At 41.4% G+C, this 23,583-nt stretch overlaps 2 protein-coding genes across 2 annotated transcripts in view; one reads left to right on the top strand and one right to left on the bottom strand.

Moving 5' to 3' along the window:
- The window catches only part of pccb (propionyl-CoA carboxylase subunit beta), a 77,388-nt gene extending 66,854 nt beyond the window's left edge, over positions 1–10,534 (bottom strand). Inside the window, exon 1 of the mRNA XM_073040819.1 lies at positions 10,183–10,534. Within this exon, the coding sequence (XP_072896920.1) occupies positions 10,183–10,404 (222 nt within the window). The 5' untranslated portion in view covers positions 10,405–10,534. The remainder of the gene's footprint in view (positions 1–10,182) is intronic.
- Positions 10,535–11,002: 468 nt separating this feature from the next.
- Positions 11,003–23,331, top strand: LOC140725396 (E3 ubiquitin-protein ligase MSL2-like). Its single transcript, XM_073040818.1, has 2 exons — positions 11,003–11,929; positions 19,511–23,331. The coding sequence occupies exons 1-2, from the start codon at positions 11,659–11,661 to the stop codon at positions 21,136–21,138; spliced, it is 1,899 nt and encodes a 632-aa protein (XP_072896919.1). The 5' UTR covers positions 11,003–11,658; the 3' UTR covers positions 21,139–23,331.
- Positions 23,332–23,583: the final 252 nt, after the last annotated feature.

The following is a 23,583-nucleotide window of genomic DNA, read 5'->3' as shown; positions in this document are numbered from 1 at the left end:
TCCCAACCCCAAGTCCATGATTCACCGACCCCATTGCGGCCCGTACCCGAGCTAAAACCAGGAAAGGGGACACACAAGGTACTAAACCTGCGACCCCTAAGAACCGCATGGTTCGTAAATGGACAACAAGACGGCACCTCTATGTGGGTGATGGCCCTTTGATAGACCCCTAAGGGGACGAGTTTGACCCTGACTCAGACTCTACCACCTCCAGTGATGGTACTGACCCCGAGGATAATCCTGACGCAGCCCTTGTTCGAAAGTACCCTGATTGGCCCTACTCCACCAAAGATCCAGGTAGATCCAAGCCCCCCCCCCCCCCACCCGACAGATGCCAATGCGAGAGGTCCCTAACCCTCGTCACAATCCAGCCCAGGCTGAGGATGCTGTGCAAAATCCCTTGACGGTTTCTGTGTATACCCCCGAAGCCCAATGAAATGCTGGTAGTGATGCAGGGCGCTCCGGACAGAAAGCAGAAACTGGAGCAGTTTATTGAATATTTGCTAAGTACTATTAAGATCTACAGGGTGACCCCAAGGGATCTTTTTTGTTTCCCTGCATCAACCAGTGACGGTCTACTCTTCCCATGCGGTAACTGCCCTTCTAACCATGCACCAACTCAACATCTCACTCAGGCGCGACTCAGCCGCCATGAGATTGCTCTTCTCCATAATCCGTTGCTGACGTTCCCCTACTGTACCACACCTAACCCTGCTACCTTTGTCGATCACCCGCCTGACCTTCTATCCGAGCCTCTCTGCTCCTGCGTAGACCGAAACCACTTCCTCATTTCCCCGCGGCCAGACCTCCAGGACATTGAGTTCGACAATCCGGACCTGATACTTTTTGTGGACGGCTCGTCCTCTGTCTCCCCAGATGGTGTCCGGCAATCAGGTTATGCCATTGTGACCCCACACACCACCCTGGAGGCGGCAACCTTCCACCCACCATTCTCGGCCCAACAGGCTGAACTTTCCGCCCTCACTCGCGCATGCATCCTCGCCTCGGGTCAGATAGCAAATATTTACACAGATTCACGCTATGCATTTGGGGTCGCTCACGATTTTGGCACACTATGGGCGCAGCGGGGCTTCCAAACATCGGCTGGCAAAAGCAATGCCAACGGCCCCTACATTGACAATTTGCTCAAAGCCATCCAGCTCCCCGGTAAGCTTGCTATTATAAAATGTGCCGCCCACTTATCCGATGACTCTCCCATTAGTAAAGGCAATGCCAGAGCAGACCTGACAGCCAAGCGAGGCTCCTCCTCTAAAACAGTAACTGTGGATTCGGCCCCACGCCTTCTGCCTGCCAGGCAGCCGGTTGATAGCCCAGGCATATCCGACATCGCACGATTACAGGGGGACGCCCCGCGACAGAACTTGATGTTTGGAAAAAACATACGGTAGTTGTATTATTAATAACGCAACGGGCCTCTGGCAGACCCCAGCAGGCCAGATTTGTATTCCTGATACTCTCCTGCCTGTCCTGGTCGACCGCCTCCACTCTGACACTCACCTCGGCCAGGAGGGAATGTGTATGTTGTTATTAAAAACATGGTGGTCCCCCAGTTTGAATGAGGCAGCGGAGAGACGGGCAAGGGGTTGCTTAATTTGCCATAAAGTAAACCCGGGTAAATCTATTAGATGTGATAAAGGGTGCACCCCAACCCCAGCAGGACCGTTTGACACATTACAAATGGACTTTATTGAGTTACCCAAGGTGAATTGTTACAGGAGCGCCGCAGGGAACCGTACTCTCTCCAGTCCTGTTCACCCTGTACACATCAGACTTCCAATATAACTCGGAGTCCTGCCATGTGCAGAAGTTCGCTGATGACACGGCCATAGTGGGGTGTGTCAGGAATGGACAGGAGGAGGAGTATAGGAAACTGATACAGGACTTTGTGATATGGTGCAACTCAAACTACCTGCGTCTCAATATCACCAAGACCAAGGAGATGGTGGTGGACTTTAGGAGATCTAGGCCTCATATGGAGCCAGTGATCATTAATGGAGAATGTGTGGAGCAGGTTAAGACCTACAAGTATCTGGGAGTACAGTTAGACGAGAAGCTAGACTGGACTGCCAACACAGATGCCTTGTGCAGGAAGGCACAGAGTCGACTGTACTTCCTTAGAAGGTTGGCGTCATTCAATGTCTGTAGTGAGATGCTGAAGATGTTCTATAGGTCAGTTGTGGAGAGCGCCCTCTTCTTTGTGGTGGCGTATTGGGGAGGAAGCATTAAGAAGAGGGACACCTCACGTCTTAATAAGCTGGTAAGGAAGGCGGGCTCTGTCGTGGGCAAAGTGCTGGAGAGTTTAACATCGGTAGCTGAGCGAAGGGTGCTGAGTAGGCTACGGTCAATTATGGAAAACTCTGAACATCCTCTACATAGCACCATCCAGAGACAGAGAAGCAGTTTCAGCGACAGGTTACTATCGATGCAATGCTCCTCAGACAGGATGAAGAGGTCAATACTCCCCAATGCCATTAGGCTTTACAATTCAACCGCCAGGACTTAAGAACTTTTTAAAAGCTATTATTAATGCTTTTTGAGATAGTGATTTAGATGAATATCATATTTTTTACTGAGTTAAGTATTGTATGTAATTAGTTTTGCTACAACAAGTGTATGGGACATTGGAAAAAAAAAGTTGAATTTCCCCATGGGGATGAATAAAGTATCTATCTATCTATCTAAGTACTGTTTAGTTATAATTGATGTCTTCAGTAAATGGATTGAAGCCTTCCCCACAACGAACAACAAGGCTTCCACGGTAGTGCGAATACTGCTGAAAGAAGTTAATCCTCATTTTGGTATCCCACAAAGACTCTCATCTGATAACGGCCTGCACTTCATTGGGAAAGTAAACAAAGAATTCTGCGAAACACTAAAGATTAAACAACAATTCCACTGTGCCTATCACCCCCGAGCCGCAGGAATCGTGGAACGTGCAAACAGCACCCTGAAGGATAAACTAACTAAATTGACCCTTGAAACAGGACTAAATTGGCTTAAAGTCCTTCCCTTGGCACTGTATCACATGTGCATTACACCTCAAACCGGTACCGGGCTAACTGCTGGTGAAATACCGGTAGTTTACAGGCGCCCAAATAGAACCCCATGGGGCAGTGACCAGAACCCCCCACCAATACAAGTAGATCTACAAATGATGGGCGAGGAATTGCAGTGTTACCTCAAGCATTTAACTTTGTCTCTCAAGTTTCTACATACTCAGGTGAAGGAAGCCTCAAGACCTGTCCCTGACAGAGAAGGCGAGTGGCAGGGAGCAGAACCAGGAGATTGGGTGTTAATAAGGAACTGGGATCGACCCAAGCTGGGACCCCGGTGGAAAGGACTATACCAGGTCCTCCTGCAGACCCCCTCTGCTGTCAAGGTGAAGGGACAAGAACGTTGGATTCATCTGAGCGACTGCAAGCGCTGGACCTCGGACTCGCTAGAAACCACAGATAAATGAAGGGACTGATAAACGGACTTGATTGAACTGTTGTGTGTTTAAATTCCTTTTTCCTTGTGGTGCCACATCCTTGAAATTGTACTCTGGTAATGGAAGGTAGGATGCTCTTGGTTATCTATATTCTTTTAGGGATAGGGGGGTATAGGGCAAAGGTTGAGGGATGGCTGGACGAGGAACCAAAACCCCTAAAGAGATCGAAGGGGGACATTTCAAGGCAGAAAAGGGATTGGGGTTTCCCCAGAGGCCCCACCCTTGGAAGATCCTCCTCGGGGTTTATAAGTGGTAACTATTTCCAAAACGTGCACAAACGACTGTATGGCACTACAACCATCGTTTGCTATCCTCACCCCGCCAGTGTCTCCTCGCTCTTTACCATTTTCCCGCACTGGGATCGTGCCGATCAGCCCTTCCGATGTGCCCCCGCCAGCAAAACATTGCCTGAGGGAAAGAGGGTGGAACTCACCTATGACTCCTCCACGGCCCCTGTCGCGGACTGCCTATTTCCCCCGTCCATCAGTAAGCGGTCAAATCATGGACTCCTTCCGCGGATGAGAAAAGATCTCTGGTGGGAGGGGAATCCCAAGCCCCCGAAGGGTGACCGAGTATATGAGAACTGCTACTTCGGAACAGGGTGGGGATGTTCAGACGTGTATGTCTCGAATGACGTCACCTGCCTCTCCAAGCCCTGTAGGAAAAGGGAGTGTCACCCCACCAAGGACCCCTTAGGGATATCTTGCTCTTGCCATGAGACACAGTCAGCCCCTGACCCAGGGGGTGCAACTCCTTTGTGGGGAGGGGAACCGCACCCACCTCCTGGTCAATGATCATGTATTCCCACTACCTGACTACTGCAGTGGTACCAAACGAGCGTACCCCTCTGCCGGTGTGGGAGAGTGGAGCGACGACAAAAACCAAAAGGGTAAAGGTTGCACTGAGACCATGTATACCCTCCTGGGGTATTTTTTCTTCTATAACGGCATTGCCACCAACTTCCTGGAGTACCCTTACCCTTCCTCGGTGGCCTATGGCACCTTCCTCCCCACCGCGATCACTTGCCCTGGGACTTGGGGTCCCCTGTCCCGCCCGTCTGGGAGGTACAAGAGAGAGGTCTCCCAAGAATTTTGTGCAGATTACCAAGTCCTGCCTACCCTAACCGCAGGTCAGGTGGCACGGATATGGGGCAGCTGGATTTTTCTCTTTGGGGGCATCAGGAGCCGCTATGGCGGCCCACAATCGGAACTATCTAGCCTGTGGTCTCATGAGCCTCGGGAACGCCACCAGGGGAGCATTAAGACTCATAACTGACAGCCTTAACCAACTGCGGCTCTTCTCCACGCAAAACCGCTATGCACTTGATTACCTCCTCGCCAGGGAGGGTGGGCTCTGTGCTAGCGTAAAGGACAAATGCATAATGGGGCTAGACGATGCTACTGCCAACATAACGCGGTATATGAACAAAAAAGATGAACAGTTAGGATCCATTAAGAAAGGAACAGGTTGGGCGGGATGGGGGGGACTGGGGACTAAGTGCGTGGAAGGACTGCTTAATCAATGGGGCTATTTACGTGTTGACGGCTATTATAGGGATTTTTGTCTGTATCGCCATTGTCAAATGTGTCCCAAACCGCATGATTGTCTCGTTAGGGGACCTGCTGCCCGCTAAGCCACTGATGGTAGTATGGGCAACCGTCGAGGCCACCGAACTCCTCGAACCTGCACCAGAGGATTTTCACGATATTGATGAATGATCATTTCATGATCACAGGAGGGAATGAGAATGTGAAGAGGGTAAGGGGTACATGTAGAAGGGGTGGGCGAGGGGTAAGTGTAGCAAAATATGTAGACAGGATCAGGAAAGGATACGTCATTGGGGAAGTGTAGTAGAACTGGGAAGAGCTAGCTAAAATAAGATTCCAGACAGCATGTGGCAACCACAAAGAACAGGAACCTTGTGACCACAAGACAATGTGTTCAGCAAAGTATTTTGAGCTATATACCTATTTCGAGTGTTTTGCTTGTGTCCATACCTATTCCAAGTATTACGCTTGCGTCTATGCTTATTCCGAGTATTTCGCGTGCTTAGCTATGCAATAGCCAATCAATTGATGAATTTGAATCGGTAACCATATTTGCGAATGTAGTACCCTGCTTTTGGGTACAAGTATGACCTTTGTAAACCAACAAATTGGGAGTTGGCTACCTTACGCCCGAAGTGCGTGGGGCTGCGAACTGCTCTCTGAATAAAAACCGTTTCAGAGGTAAATTCGTGTCTCTGGTGTTTTTCCTCAACTGAGCAGGTTAATAATTTCAGGTTGACAATTAAACTTGGAGACATTTGGGAATGATTAAGTAAATGGAGGGGTTCATACACATAATAACATTACAATATTGATTAAAGAAGATAATATGATTGTTACTAAAACAGAGAAGGTTGCATTACTGGCTAGGTCATTTGCCGCAATTCATAATCAAGATAATTTAAGGGAGGAGGTTAAACAAGGTACCATAGAACCATAGAACATTACAGCACAGAAACAGGCCTTTTGGCCCTTCTTGGCTGTGCCGACCCATTTTTCTGCCTAGTCCCACTGACCTGCACCTGGGCTATATCCCTCCAAACCCCTCTCATCCATATACCTGTCCAAGTTTTTCTTAAATGCCAAAAGTGAGCCCTCATTTACCACTTCATCTGGCAGCTCATTCCACACTCCCACCACTCTCTGCGTGAAGCAGCCCCCCCAATGTTCCCTTTAAACTTTTCCCCCTTCACCCTTAACCCATGACCTCTGTTTTTTTTTCTCCCCTAGCCTCCGTGGAAAAAGCCTGCTTGCATTCACTCTATCTATACCCATTATAATTTTATACAGCTCTGTCAAATCACCCTTCATTCTCCTACGCTCCGGGGAATAAAGTCCTAACCTATTCAACCTTTCTCTGTAACTCAGTTTCTCAAGTCCTGGCAACATCCTTGTAAACCTTCTCTGCACTCTTTCAACCTTATTCTTCCTTCCTGTAATATCCTTCCTGTAATTAGGTGACCAAAACTGCACACAATACTCCAAATTTGGTATCACCAATGTCTTATACAACCTCACCATTACAGTCCAACTCTTATACTCAATACTTTGATTTATAAAGGCCAATGTGCCAAAAGCCCTCTTTACGACCTTATCTACTAGTGACACCACTTTTAGGGAATCTGTACTCCCAGTTCCCTCTGTTCTACTGCAGTCCTCAGTGTCCTACCATTTACCTAGGCATGTGGATGGTAGGTATAAGGTTTTAAGTGAATACCCTGAAGTGTTGGAAGCCAGCTGTAGCAATGATAGTATTAGTGATGTAGAGTTTTCTTTGTGTAAATCTAAGAAGGCTATTAATGGTGCAGGTCAGACATTCCTAGGAAAGGATGAATATATTTAAACATATATGTAAAATTGACAACTCTCTTGAAATATTAATTTTTAAAAATCATATTCGGAGGTTAGGCCATCTCGCTTCCTCATGAAAAATGGCAGTAGCAATGCCTATTCTAAAACCACAGAAACCCCCATCAGCTCCTTCTAGTTATAGACCAGTATCATTAATGTCCCATTTGTGTAAACTTATGGAACATATGGTAATAGAGCATTTGAATGATATTTTCGAAAAGAGAGGTGATATAGCATTTTATCAGAGTGGGGTTTGGGAGGGTAGAATGACATTGGATTCAATTTTACACTTGGAAGATGAAATTAGGAAAGCACAAGTGTATAAAGTACAGGTGTCCCTCACTTTATAAGTGTTCACTTTATGCCACTTCGCTTTTACAAAAGACCTACAATAGTAACCTGTTTTCGCATTACAAGGAGGATTTTCACATTTTGCGAAAGTTTTTCCCATATAAATTAATGGTTCTTCGCTTCACGCTTAAGAAAGATTTCATAGGAATGCTCTACCTTTGTAAAGGGGGGGGGGGGCACCTGTAATAGCAGTATTTTTTTGAAATTGATTTGAAACTATATGGTCAAACTCTTGAAGTGTCAGTGATAAGATTTCTAGGCATGTGGATGGTTAATAAGCTGACATTGTAGCACCATACCCATAAAATAATTGATAAATGTAAAAGAGCGTTAAATATTCTCAGGTGTCTATGTGAGTATTCTTGGGCACTACATGAAAATCTTTGTTGGCCATTTATATTTGTTTAATTAGATATGTGCTTGATTCTGGCTGTTTGGCTAATGGATCAGCTTCACCCTCAACTTTCAGATGTTTGGATGTGATTCAAACAAAGGCTTTAACATTGTGTCATGATGCAGTAACATTGTCCCCCATTTTGGCTTTACAGGTTGAAATGGGACAATTACCCTTACAGTTACGCAGGTTGAAGTTGATGTTAACATACTGGATTAATCTGAGGGGGCAAAGAAATGCCCTGTTAAAGGTGTGTTGGACAACTGTTGGGAACATCACAAGAAGAGTGTTTTTTTTTAGTTTTGGGTGGCTGGGTTCTTACCATGCTAGGAATATGGGTTTGCTGGATTGTGCAATATGCCCCACTGTAACTTTCTCAGTACCCTACCTTGGTTTTTACCAATTACTTTAGTTGATTTTAGGTTACATGGTGTAATGAAGTCTAAGAATTCTGATATGCCTGAGAGTCTATTGGTTCATCAATATGTTAAGGAAAATTATTATGATATGTTAACCATTTTTACTGATTGATCAAAGGATAATCAACTGGGAATGATGGTGTGGAAGTTTTGTGCTTGAATTACAGGTAACAATAAAAAAACACCTTATTTATCAGTGAAAACACTATTTATCAGTATATACAGCAGAATTGGTTGCCTTCATTTCAGGCTTACAGTGGGTGGAGAAAATTGTCCTTGCAAGGTGGTAATTTGTTGAGATTCTTTTTCAGTTTTGTTGAGTCTTAAAATTGGTCATTCAAGCAGGAGGTCAGATTTACTGTTGGAAGCTCGTCAAACTTTACTTCATAGTCAATGTATCAGTTTACATGTCTCTTCTTATGGGTTCCTGCACATACAGGTGTTGAGGGGAATGAGCAGGTTGATTGTTTAACTCAAAAAGCTGTTAAAAGTTCAACTGAATAACCACCTTCCACTTAGCAAATCAAATTCTAAGGGGTTGATAGGGTTAAGAATTAGGGGATTATGGAAAGACTTGTGGGATAATGGGCATAAGGGAAGACACTTTTACAGAATACACAAAACCTGGGTTGATGGGAGAAGGGGGTAAAAAAACGATTTCACTACTTCCAACAAGTCAGGAACTACCGAAGGATTTAAAGGTACTGATAATCAGCTTGAATGTTACAATGAAAATAAAGATCTGGAGGATACAGTTGTTGAAAACATTGTATGAAGGCTCTTGCCCTTGGAAGTCCAAGTCCATGGTACAAGTAATCATCACTAACTAGGGTCTTCCTTGGTTGCAGTGGATAACCATGTATTATGTGCTTATCATATCCTTCATTCTTCACAGAGCATTGCTGCTGGATCTCACTGTTGATCTCAACCATCCACTCCACTGGAGCTGACTTTACATGCTAGGACACGCATGTCCCTACTTCATCGGGGTATGAGGCTCGGCAGCTATCCTCAACTGGTTTAGCCCGATGTCAAAGCAATGTGTCAGGGTGTGGTCGCCGTTGAATGCAAATAACTACATAGAGCCACAGGTGAGAGCTGAGGGTCTGGTGAAGACAAAAGGTGAGTGAGCTGCTCCAGAATGGACATGACAAGCCCCTTCACCAGAGGTACACTCCCTCCATGGACACCCCATACACGGCAACATACACTGGATGAATTCCTCCGTCAATAACTATTAGGAACTAATACATGATTTTATAGTACTGTAGTAGCACTGGTAGTGTTCTAATTTGTTCCAATTTCATTTAAATGCATAATTTGCTACTCAGTTATACCTTTTTAACTACAGGTAATTGGGGCAGCAGCAATTGGGCCAATATGTATTGGTTCGGATGTGCACCAATTAACTGCAATTCCCTCTATTCAGCATTACACATTATTGCTGATTCCATGGTTGACCATAAGAAGAAGAATACTTTCCACTTTTAAAAAGTACACATGTACACAAGTAACAGTTAATGTCCGGTTGAGACTCCAACAAATAAAAGTAAAATTATCGATTAGGTGCATAATCACTTTATAAAGGAAGCACTGGCCTATTGTTGGTGAAACCTTCGAATTCAAGAGGCAACTAAATGCTAGCACACAGAAAATCACTAAAGTACGTTTTACATCATAAACATGCCGGTACAATAAATGACGTGTGCAAAGTAAAGCAGTTGCGGAATACTGGTGAAGGGTGATCGACCTAAAAAGTTAACTTTTTTCCATTCTCTACAAATGCTGACTGGCTGAGAATTTCTAGTGCTTTCTATTTTTATGTGCAACTCTTACACAATTGTCATAAAGATGCCTTTCAAGCAATGCAAACAGGAATAAATTCTTACACAGGAAAAGAAAAGCAACTACCACCATACTTAGCAAATACAGCTAACTCAACATAAGCGATTAATATACCTAATCAATTAATACCACCCAGCTTCTGACATTAGAAAGACTGTCTAGCAGGACATATGCACAAATAAACGGAACGTTTATAAAGTAAGGTAATATTCAAACATACGTCCCCACGAGGACTTCACGTTACTGCCGATACGTCAAACATACCCTCTTGTGTTGGGCATCTATCCTATGTTGACCTCCTCCAAGCATCGCCCTTTGTGATTTCCTCTCGATTCTCTCCTGTATGGTCAAATTGCTAACTGAGGACCACCGCTTCTGCTCCTCGGCAGTTCTGACCATCATGGAAACAGGTAACGTGTAGGTCCTAACCCGCAAGACGCGTGTCAGCGAGCGAGAGCAACCCAAAACAGACAACCCTGCCGCCATGATCGTGACTGGGGCTCCAGCTCCTGGCAAACCAGACTTAGCCCTGGACTCACTACGTCACTTGGTTGACGGTCGCAGCAACAATTTGGTTTCTACACTGCAAAGGTGCCGACAACTTCGACCAATAAAATAGAAGAAGGCGGGTTCACATATATTGGCACGCATGTTAAAGTTAGCAGACGGTACATGCGCATACTAAAATTTAAAAAGAATGCAGCGTTTCCAACAGGCGTTGTAGTTCTATGTGAAGCGTCGCAGTGACATTTTCCGCCCAGATTGGTCACACAAAACTACAATCCCAGCATGCCCCACAAGCTCGTAGGCGAAGGACCTCCACGGATGCTCGTTATTGGTTACGTGCTGGTGCCCGCCCTACCAACCTCCCTATAAAAAGGAACCACTTGTATCTTTGCTTAGATATGCACCATGCAAAAAGCAGTGTGAACACTTGACAGGAAATTATTCCAAGTTATAGCTTTTATTACAGCCACTGTACGCAAATAAAACTACAATCGATGATATTTATTTTGTAAGCATCGTCATAAAAAAGAGGATATTAGCAGGGGGAGAAACAAGAAATGAATCGGATCAGGCAATTGGAAAGGCGCTTCGCATTACCTTCTTTTTTCTTCCAGTCACGTGACCGGCGCTCGAGCACTTTCCGTTTTTTCCTCTTTAAACGAACGTTTCCACCATTTAAATTTTTTTTGCAGCCCATCGCCGCCGACCCCCGCGCCCTTATTCGAATCTGGGCAGAATTTAAACAGGGGGCGGGATATAACCGTCAGCGGGCAGCCCGCGAGGCAAGGAGAGTCGTATAGCCGTCGCAGCGAGGGTAATGGTGGCAATGTCGGGGCGGGTTGCGAGGGACTGAGCTGTGTGTGGTTGGCACGCTCATTCCTTCCCCCTACCCCACCCTCCACTCCCCTTCCCCCCTCTTCTCCCTCCCTCGGAAAGGAGCAGGCTGCCCTCGCCGCCGCTGGGAAGCAGGGAGCGGGGAGCCGGGGGCCGAGCGGAGGCGAGTTCTCGCGAATGGCGAGAGGCGCGCGCCAAAGGCCCCCCGCGCTCGAGCCAACCGGATCGCGAGAGGGACGCGGAGCCCCGAGTCGGCGCGGCTCGGATGGAGAGGCGGCTCACGGTTAGTCGGCTCCAGCGCAGCACCGCCGCCGTGTTATTATGGCCGTGGGCGAGGAGCCGCTCTACCGGAGACTAGGTCGCGGCAGCGGTAGCGCCGCTCACACCCCGCTCTGTTAAATGGACATTGGCAACGCCGCGGAAACTGGGCGTCGGAGAAAAAACGATCGGAAACGCGCTCGGCGGCGGCGGCGGCAGCAGCAGGAGCAGCAGCAACACAGCGGCCTCCCGGGCCGCTCCGACGCCGCCATGAATCCGGTGAACGCCACCAGCCTGTACGTGTCGACCTGCCGCTACATCATGCAGTGCGAGCCGCAGGAACCCGGCTCCTTCCCCGAGATCTACAAACTGCTGCCTTACCTACGCCAGTCCCTCTCCTGCTGTGTCTGCGGTGAGTGCTCAACGATGCAAAAGAAAAACCAGGCCAAAACATTGAAACCATGAAGGCCTTTTTTATTTCTTTTTTCAGAGACGGGGAACCGAAACATTCTGTACAATTATATAAGCAGCTACGCGCGTTTCTGTTATTTTAAGCCTGTTTTTCTCCCTTCTCTATTTTCAGTGCATGTGAACACTTCAAGGAAGGGGTTGTGCATTGCACCAGAGGCCTGTTGTGTTTGCCATCAGAAGTCCGTCAGAATTTGGTTCTTTAATACCTTGCCGATGCAGATGGTGCAAGTTCAGTAGTAAATGTGTGCGTGTGTTTGTTTTGCTTTTGATCAAGTGCAAGTGGCGTAGTCGGCCCTTCCCCCGCCTTTCGCTTGCGCTCATATATCCTTTCCAGTGCAGTTAAGATCAACATCCACCGTCTACGAAGTAAAACTAGAATCAGCATGCTTTGTAAAAATCTGGTCCAGCAATCTTTGAGAGCAACAGTTAGAGCAAAGTTGTTGTTCAATTGGATATTAATGTTTAGGGTAAATAGTTTTTCCTTCCCGACTTGGGTAAGATTAATTTTGCACTGCAGCAGAGGCCTGTACCTCCAGACCAGCCTTGTGTGATTTAATTGTCGAAGTCTCTGGTTTTGTTATTATTACAGTGAAGCAATTTAAATGATTTGATTATGTTGAGAATAACAAGTGGGTTGTATTTATTAATTGCACTATTGTGCAATGTGCACTCTGAATTTGCAGCCAAGGCCTGTAGTGTTGTCAAAACTGTGGAGCTTTTCACCCACAGCTTGACCATACGAAATCGTTTTTATTGTAAGGCTTCAGTACGGCTTAAGCAATGACTGTACTGATTGATTGTTTTTCGTTGCAACAGGTCTGTGCTTTTTATAGTATCGATCACAAACACAATTTGTAATTTTCCTACAAGCCTGTAAGTACAAAGATAACATTATTTGAATGTCCTTTTTTCGCCGAACGCCCAATTTATTTTGCACTTTCTTTGTACATTTCTTTGTAATTTGAGATCTAGAGAAATAAGGTTGTAGGTTTGCGCTTTGCCGTTCTGTGGTTTGAAAACAAAAGTCGCCACGTGTTTGGAGAAAGGAATGGTTTCATCGCAGTGTAACAGTTTCCTTACAGGTCACCGTAGTTCATTTACTCAACTTTTTTAAAAACGTGCTGCTGCTTTTTTGAGATTAATGGCTGAACGTGATGAGCATAATATTGCAAAGGAAAGTTGCTTTTCTCCCTTTTGCATTGACCAGCTATTGTTGCATAAACTAATTTTAAACGCTTGCCCCATTGCGTCGGCGAGAAGAAGTTATTTTTATAACCAGTTTATAGATATAGAAATTGTAATTCACTACATTCTGTGAACTAATTTGCAGAAAGCTGCAGATACGTTTCAGTCGTCTCACAATCCCCGGTTGCTGGTGCATTCTCCCAAAAGTAAACACGCACACGTGTTTCTCATGAAACTTCTGCCTGCAATGAAGCAAGTTTACCTTGTGAGGAACTCGATTCCAATTAGGTTCAGACACCGTCCATTATAATTTTGATATATTCTGAAGAGTATACTAACTGTCGCTGTATAAGATCTGAATGACATTGCGTGGAATGGTTCTTTTAGACACTTCATGAATGGTTTGTTAAACAGCTCCCTCTGTAAGACGGTGTGTTTACTCATATTTGAATGGATTGAACATAACATGATTGTCCTTCAGCACTTATGTTACACACGTACAATTTTATTTTCCCTGAAATCCTTTTGTATTGAGATCTCTCCGTCTTTCACTATTTTTTGCCCATGATTTTGTTTCCACCAAGGCGTACTGTCGCAGGTCTTGTGCTTAAACATTTTCACTCCCCTTTACAAGGTGGTTCTGTGGGTATTTTTGCTGTTTTGTCTGAACCTTTGCAGTCTCGCCAAATGGTAAAAAAAGCTGCACTACTGCACTTGCTGGAGATGCAGCAAATGGAGCTGCATCTATGCAGAAGTTCAAAGTTAATTTTTCAGATTCATGAGTTACTCATGTTTCTCTGTCCGCAGATGCAGCCAAACATGCTGAGTATTTTCAGTACTTTCACCTTTCACCTCTGATCATCATTAGCTGTTTCTCAGATTTTTTTTACTAAACCCATTTGCTGAAATGTTATTCCATACTGATTGGGTCTTATATGGCGACCTCTACTGCATTATTCTTTTAATGTCAAGGCAGGATATCTTTAAAAATAAATAAAAGCCTTACAGCAATGGCTGTTTTGAATTCTTTTTGGGATAGTTATCTTGCATTATGGCTCCTGTAGTCTTGTAAATATTTCAGCATATTTTAATGTGATAAAGTCACCTTTAAGGTTGATTCCTATGTAGAATATTTGCATTAACATTTCCGATAGTGAAATGTTTTTAATTATATATGGGTATTTATTACAAATACTTCCTAGCATTTAAATTGTTTCCTAGACCTGGAAAACAGATGGCAAGGTATTTGTTTCACTGGCAAAATTATTATTGTAATACATAAACTTATAGTATTGATAAATGGCAAAGGTGAATGGATGTCCAGGTGTGTGTGTTAGAGATAACGTTTATCAAAATAGTGAAAGTCAGATTGGGGAATATAAGTGGCATTCAGGAAAATATTTTTAATATAAATAATTGGGCTTGGAGCAAGGGGCCAGTGTATTGAGTGAAGTCTCATTGACTGAACAGGCTCAGGTGCTAAGTGTGTTTTTGAGTTCAGGTATGTTTCCCGTGTTTCTGTGTAAATAGTTTTGTATACTTGTATATGTTGTGATCTTGAATAAGGCCAATATGATCTATTTTAGTCATTTACTTTCTCCTTTTAAATTCACTCTGGCGCCTGGCTTGTATATATTACAGTATCTGACATAACACTTCATACAACATATTGCAATTCTTTGTCCATAACTTCCTGAATTCATGGCATTATCAAGAGCAGTTAGATTTTGAGAAGTTCAGGCTTCTCTGTCCAATTCTCAGGTAAAGTTTGATTGAAAGGTAGTCATTTTTTAAAGGTACAGGAGAAGAGAGCCTTTCCCATTTGAAATATTTAATTTCCCTTCCTATCAAGAGGTAGCATCCCTAGCTTTAAGAATGAATTATGCAAAAATGAGCTAGATTTCTGAATTGAAGAATGAGATGAAGAGATTGTGCTTGAAAAGAAAGTTCATATTGGAAAGCTGAATCCTTTGCATTTTAGTAGTTTATTTCGGTGGGGGGGGGGGAATGCTTGTTTAACATTAAGTTGGGTTGAGAAACTTCATCTCTGGTGTTTTGTTCAGGATAAGAAAGTGTAGAATTTGGAAATTCCATTTTTTATGTCATTCTGGGAGAGCATTCCCACTTCTGTTGAAAAAGTAGTTTTGTAAAAGATGGACTGTTGGTTGTTTCTTGATATGGTTTGTGATTCTGCCTCATTGTTTGGGTGCTGAGCTCTGGGCAGAGTGCCAAGAATCAGATTATTTGGTATGCATTACAGAAAATAGCAAAGATAATCTGGAAAATTTGTATGCATTGAGACTAAATCAGAAAATCAAAAGGGAAAATGTATCCAGATTTACATTCTACTGTTATGTCAGTAATTTGTTAAAAAAACATGTTTATTACATTTTCCAGTATTCTAATTGGATAGATTTTTCAAAGACTTAGTATTGAGATGAAGAGTTAAATAGTCTGTGACAAATCGTTCTGATTTGCCCAATAATTTTCATACACACTTTAATTTTTGGATATCGTAAACAGATTTAGTGTCATCTAAATAAATGAGTTTTTGATGCAAGTTTAAGAATTTGATATGTTTTTAATTTTTGTAATCAAAGAAAACTTTAGGTGCATTTGGTATGGAGTCTAGAGCAGAACCTAAGATGTAAAATCAACCATGGATTTAATAATGACTGGTATTGATTTGGTTACAATTGCCATAATACATTGGTTAAACACTCCTGTAAGATTTACTAGTGGAGTAGATTGAGCTTAATTGGAATTGAAACTTTTACATGACCTGATGCTTACTTTGAATCACTTAAAAATAAATTTTAAGTGAAATAAAAAAGTTTAATTACTTGACCAACATACACACAGAAAGCTGTAAAAACTCAGCAGGTCAAACAGAACTTATGGAGGGAATTGAGTTTATATACTTGTCAGCATCTTTGGAGAAAGCAGACTTTATATTTCAGGTCAAAGATGCTTCATCAAAATGCTAATATTAAGAGTACCGCTTGTGTTCTGGATTTCTTGTTTAAAATCATTGTGCACATACACTTGATTTATGGGATGATAACTGGATCTCCATTAAACTTTAATGATCTTTAATTTGTATTTGTTAATTGGGTTCTTTCTGGTTTCTTGCTTTGTGGCTACCTGTAAGTAAACAAATCTCAAGGTTGTGTAATTTATACATTCTTTGATAAATATACTTTGAATCTTATATTTTTAATTTTAAGTGTGTTTTGAACTTTTAAGACCAGTAACATTCTGGTGAGCCATGTTACAACTCTAATGCAAATATATCTTTAATGAGTTTCATTGCTCATAACTCCACACAATGTCTTATTGCTTTTCTAATGTGTGATTTTTTTTTTATCTGAGTGGGTCAGAGTGAAGTAAATTTTTGAGTAATATATACATAATGCTGGAGGAATTCAGCAGGTCGGGCACCATCTATGGAAGCATATATGGGTGATTATTCTGTCAAAATTAACTGAAAATTTAAATGTTCTACAGTTGTTAGGTGTAGTATATATTTTTTAAGAAAATGTATATTGCATTTAACTTGCGCAGAACCTATTTTCTGCACTGTTCATTTTCAGATTTCTTTTAATAAGGAATCCAGGTAGGTAGGAGTACCCAGGGAACTGATATTACATTTTATCTCTGACCTGAATGGAAGGAAAAATCATACACTTCCAGTGTAAGTTACGTTGATTTGGTGAATCCAAGAATTGTACTTCAGACTCAATGGCAATCTTTTCACTGTGTAATAGTGGAATATTATCAGGTGTGAGTGAAGTTGTTTATAGTGGACATTTAACTTGCTTTATTGCAAGGTATGTTCTGTTAGGCTTTGGAAGGTGTTCATTGATAAGTGGTTAGTGATATTAGATAAGGTTAAAAGATGAGCATTACATGGCTTTACATCATTAAGGAAATGGTCTAGAGCAGGGGTCCACGGAACCCTTGGTTAATGATAAAGGTCCATGGCATTAAAATAAACTCTGGAAAGATTTCCTTGTAAATATATTTCATACCCTGTAGGATTCTATTGTAGACTACTGCAGTGCAAAATGCTATTTTGCCTTGCATTTTCCTTTTTAAAATATATTAAAAGAAGCATGCTATTATTTGAAATGCCTTGGCTTTTCATCAGATGAAGGAGAAAAATATGACTTGTCCTTATCTGATATGTTTAATAAAATCTATTCATTTTAGAAGGCAAATGTCAAGCAGTTTTGTTCTTTTATTAAACAAGAAAAAAACTTGTAAATTTCTTTTTAGAATTTGATCTGTGTCCAGCAGCAAGAGCCCATTACAGTAGTTACACTGTTAGCTTCTAAATTTATCCTTTAAAATTGCAATAGTAACTATTTTTTAACATGGTATGAGCCCTTGTACTATGATCAGACATTGATTAATTCATCTGTGGTGTGTTTACTCAAACAACTGATATGAAAGTCCCAGGGTGTTTTGGCTTGCCCTCACCAGGCCAACAAGCAGCAGTTCGTTTCTATCCCTTGAGGAAAATTGCTTTTTAAAGAATTTTTCTTTCAAGTTTAGTATTTTCATCTTTTTTTGTATAATACTGCAGTCACTGGGTTTTGGATTTAATTTTGCACATCAAGCATGTTTAACAATTTGTGTAATTTTTTTTTGTAAATTTGAAGTTTAGATGTAAATGTAAGCAGTTACAAGTAAAATACCAGTCCCAATCAAGTTGGAATAGTAGTATTAATGGGTACAATACTAATCAACCAATTCATATTTCTTCTTACTGAGATTTGTTTTTGAGTACAGTTAAAGAAATCTGCAAGGTCAGATCATATTCATAGTTAGCTGGTAACTCATTAAAGAACTTGGGGCTTCAGGGGTTTCCAGATTTCATTACATGCATGGAACTACAAAATGTGCTAGAGGTCAAAGGCAAATGACCTTTGGACCAAGTACAGGGTCATTCCGTAACTGCAGGGCTGGATATATCTTGTATCTGGTCCCACCCTCAGTGATGTGACAGCTATAGCTGGTATATCTAGAATGGCATCATTCATTAATCTTGTTAACTAAAATGCATGCTAACTTTTCAAGTGTTCTGAACTTATTTTTGATTTGTAATTTTTTTAAAAAAAACTGATGGTTTCTAAGTGTCTTGGTTGGAAGCAGTGAGAAGGTATTCTAATAGCTTGTACTTACGAAAGATTGTCAAGACAGTCTGCTGGCAGAATCTTGGGTTCCACTGCATGTGGCCCTGTTGCCACTTGGAAAGCACTCCACTTTGTGGGAAGACCTCACCAGCAATGCTGGCAGTGTACTGAGAAGTATACAGCCACACAAGGCAAGTATAACTACAGAGCTCATGAGCAGCAACTGCAGGTTACTATCCAGGTCCCATGGGAACCTGCCCAATCACTGAAACTGTCTTTTAAAGCTGATACTGAAAAATGTACAAGACTGTCTTTTAAAGTGAACAAAGGAAAATGTTTACTTTAAAATGTTTTATTTGTCAAAGAATTGTTAGTATATTCAAATAACCCATCTGTTTTCTTTTTCGCTGTTCTTCCACATTTTAAATAGGCTAGTGTGTTCTCACGTGATTGATATTTGTATGCTGATGAAATGTTGATCAACCATTTGATCATGAACTTGTACTAATTCCTCTCTTAGACCGCTGTTCCTAAAGTCAAATCCTATACAGCGGTTGCTCTATTGAGACCAAAGTGGCAGCAAGCTTCCAGTTCAGTTTTTTTTCTTGTCATATCAAACAGCAATAAAATCTCGGTTCACAATCAGTGAAGGCAAAATATGGCTGAAATATTAAGGAGCAAGATGCAGGATAGGACAGACATCGCAAAAACTGAGGAATCCAGTTTTACAATATAATGGTAGCTGTACAATCATTCTTAGGTAAGGATTACCTGAGTAATGTTTTCTTTAGTCTGTTCCACTGGAGTCGTACATACTAACAAATGGTATTCTAGGGTCTTTAAATTTTTGTTTACATTATAGTCTCTAATTTAGAAAATAACACAAAAATGCTTGAATAACAGAATATTATTTTTTTACGACCACAAACTTTAATACTTTAATATATTTCAGTTGAAGTTGCCAGGTATCTTTTCTCCTTGTTCCTTGATGGAAATGTATATCTATGAAATAGAAGAGAAGTACATAGTTTCTTAAAGCCATCACACATCAACAATTTTTTTAAAAAAAGTAACATTGAAAGGATTTCTCAGAAAATAGATGAGAACTATATAGATTATTGTACTTTTTACAGAAACTTTAAAATTGTATTTAACATTTATCAACATTACTTATGTAATAATAATATTTTCTTTTGCAGGAAACCTACTGAAAGATCCAATTGCTCCTACAAACTCCACTTGCCAGCATTATGTCTGCAAAATGTGTAAAGGCAAAAAAATGATGATGAAGCCTTCTTGTAGTTGGTGCAAAGATTATGAACAGTTTGAGGAAAATAAACAGTTGAGCATTCTGGTGCGTTGCTACAAAAAACTATGTGAATATGTAGCGGAATCCCCAATTTCACAGCACCTCACTACAGTTATGGATGGTGCTCCTGACATCTTAAACCTGCTGCAAGAGGGCCTCTCATTGGATGAAGAGAGGCAAGGGACCGCTGCTTCAGCAAATGCTTTAAACTTATCAAATTCCCCAACCCCGTCAACCTCGGAATGCACCAGTGACCTGGAAATGGCATCAACACCACAAATCATTGAAAATATTCAAGACCGTGAGCAGGTTTCCAGTAATACTGAATTAACGTGCTCTAGTTTCAATGGATTGCCTGGTTGCAATGGACTTTCTGTTGGTGAATTTACTGTAAATATTTCTTCTGAAAGTTCAGAAAGGCTCAATACATCCTGTACGGGAGAGGATTTCAAAAATAGGGACATTTCTGACAATTTGCAGGCAGTCAACGAAGTAGTTTCTTGTAGTAATGTTGATGTAGTAGGTGTTGACATTTGCAGTTATGGTGAGGACATAAAGCCTATTGGTTCATTGTTACTTACTGGTGGACATGTATTTCAAGACTTAGAAAATGTTGCAAATAATCTAGATGCTTGTAGCAATTATTCACAATCGATATCTGAGGCTATTACACCCAATGGACCTCTCTTAGATGCCAAACCTATCTCCTTGCCTTCTAAAAGCAGTATTTTTGTTTCTAGCAATGCACCCCCTCATGGTATTCCCTGTGTAGCAGCAACGCCCAAAATTGTACGAATGAATCGGAAACGATCCCGGTCAGAGAGTGACAGTGAAAAAATTCAGCCCCTACCTATTTCCAGAATTATACATGGTCCGGCATTAGGGGCAGCAGCTCCTATTCCTGCCAAACGGGAGACCAAACTGTCCACCGAAACTGTAGTCACGGTGCCAAATGGGGGCACGTTAAAAGTGGGCAAATCCTTGCTTGCGACTAGTAAAAATGTTAAAAAACATTCAGAACATGGAACAAAGAAATCACACTCAAAAGTAAAGCAGGGAGCAACCAAATCTAAAACCAAGGAGAAGGTTCATAGCAGTGCTATAATGCCTGGTAGCCCATCAAAAATAGCATACAAAAAGCCCCCCGAGAAGAAGGGGTGCAAGTGTGGACGTGCTACACAAAACCCAAGTGTTCTTACTTGTCGTGGGCAACGTTGCCCTTGTTACTCAAATCGCAAGGCCTGTTTGGACTGCATTTGTCGTGGATGCCAGAACTCGTATATGGCCAATGGTGAGAAAAAATTGGAGGCTTTTGCCGTGCCAGAGAAGGCCTTGGAACAGACCAGGCTTACAGTGGGCATCAGTCTAACCAGCATCAGCAATGCGGTGCGAAATGCAAGCACGAGCGCAAGTGTCATCAATGTGACAACTGGGTCGCCAATACCTACTTTCCTAGCTGCCAGTCCACATGACGACAAAAGCCTGGATGAAACTATTGACTATCGATATGACTGTTAGATTGGAATCGATCTGGTAAACCTTAGGCATGTCCCTGTTAATGGGGATAACTACAACTTTAAGGCAGCTATAGTTCTATATTTGGGGAAAAAGAAACTTAGTTGAACTTGCCGTAGTGCTTTGGGTATAGATCACTTGAAGCAAATGTAAATCATCAGGTTTGCCTCCAGAAAACGGGAATATGCAAGTGGTTTATACTGAATGATCTTTGGCAAGAGAAATTTGACCTCATTGTTGCTGCTTATGCATTGTGCATAATCGCAAAAGGTTAAGGTGTAATTTAAAAAAAGAAAATGGTGAACTACAGTACGAACAGTTTAACAAAAACATGTAGAATATAATGTCACTTTTTATATGCAGATTATTTTTGTGTTCTCTAAATCAAAAAAAACATTGGTTTTGTTTTATTTTGGTAATGTCATTAGATGACCCAAGAATATATTTAAAACAAAATGCCTCATTATTTTCTAGTGTCTGCATTAGCATGGATCAGTTGCACAAAGCAAAACACTCCCATTACACCTGTGTAGTTAGTTTCAAGTAGAAATGGGGATGATACTTTAGGCACACATGGTATATGCTTTCTTCCCTCAGGTTTGCTTGCTGTATTATTAGAACCATGCAGTGCTAAATGTGTAATTTTTGTCATGAATGGTGGTTGCTGGAAGACCCCAACCCACTGTACACATGCACTTAGATGCTTACAATTGGAGACAGCATTGGACCTATGTTAACAACAGTATGTACAGATGAAGGTTATTGAGTTAGCTAAGTTGTGCGCAAATGCTTGTTAATCTAGCCAGAAGTGTTTTGTGCAAGTGTTTCTCTAAGGTATGTGAAGGACTCGTTTTACAAACTTAGAGGTGTACAATAATTTGATACGTGCTGGATTTGTGCTGCAACTTGCCACCGTCTCCATTTGATGATACAGAATGCAAAGTGGTGAAAATTTAACATTTAACCCAAATGTGCATATTACAGCAGTGCCTCTGCATTACTTGTCTGCCATTGGGTAGCATAGCACTTACTGGATAATCCTGTATTTACAAAGTGCACCTGTACCTTATAGTGACAGATAGTACTGCAGGTAATAGTTGATTATCAACATGCCTGACCAAAATAAACAAACATAATACATTTTAACCACACTGGCAAATTCAGGTTTTACATTGATATAAATCCAATTGAGTAACCAAACAGATGGCACCTGTGACTTTATGTGCAATTTGTTGCATACTTCACATAAAGTTAAAATAAATATGTACAATAACATTCACTCAGGCAGTTCAAAAATGAGGGCTAGTGCATGTGCTCATCTCCCTCTGGTGTTCCTTTCATTAAAAGCAAAACAATATTTTACCATTTATTAATATCTCATAACCCTATTACATGTGTCAATGTGGCTGAACTGCTTGTACCACTGTCCACCATTGTAATGATGTATATGAAATTACTCCTCAGCCTCACTTATGGTTTGGCACATAGCATGCACAACAATGGTTACTCACATAGTGTAAATGTGCAGGAAAATTTTCACATACAGAAAGAGTTTGAATGGCACCTTTTTGTTTTTATAGTGTAGCTGGTGTCATTTCCTGTGAATGTGGTCAAGTAGCGTTTTGAAGCCATAGGAATAATGTGATGTTTTGTGTCCAGTCTGTATTTTTATTTTGTTTTTTTTTCTTTTTTGTTTTGCAAGAAGAATTGAAACTATTTTTGATAATGAGAGTAAATGGTGGAAAATGCTTCTTCAGTTTTCTTGTCTTTTTTTGGCACCTAAGGCACCTACATTTTTAAATTTTTTTGACATCCGTGGTAAATTAATGTCATAGCAAAGCTATGTTTTTGTATTTGTGTAATGTGATTTCTGTATGCTGACCAAAAATTCCATTAATCGAGTAGGTGGTTGATCCTAACTCTCGCATGAACTTTACGCTTGCTGTTCGAGCATTGAAAACAGATTCTGGTATGTAGCCACAAGAAGTCCGTGGAATCATTTCATGACATTTTTGCAAAGCTGTGAAGCTGTATTAACACTGTTGTTTTCCTGTTATCCGTGGTAAAAGTTGGTCCAGATTCTGTTAAGGAACCTAGAAAAAAATCCTTAATTTCTTTTCTAAATGATGGTATATTCATGCCGTTTTCCGGAACATGTATGAGAAAGTAATGAATAAATGCATTAGTTTTATACTACTCTGGTTTAGCTATATTCAGGTGCAATACTTTATTGGGAAAAAGATGCAAAGTATTTGTATTATAGTATACCTGATCAACTTAATTTTCTTATGGGCTTTGACAAGACTATGTTCAATTTTGTTCAGATTTGAACAACAAATTTGTACTTTGGATCAGTGGGAAACAAACTGTAGTTGATAAAGAACTTGATAAAAGTTGATAACAGTATAGAAATTCTTTAAAAGTCGATTATCACTATCAACTTTCCTG

This window comes from Hemitrygon akajei, chromosome 3 (assembly GCF_048418815.1).
Source record: "Hemitrygon akajei chromosome 3, sHemAka1.3, whole genome shotgun sequence".
Taxonomy (NCBI): Eukaryota; Metazoa; Chordata; class Chondrichthyes; order Myliobatiformes; family Dasyatidae; genus Hemitrygon; species Hemitrygon akajei.
Note: the sequence above shows the minus strand (reverse complement) of the source record. Positions and strands in the feature narration are given on the sequence as shown.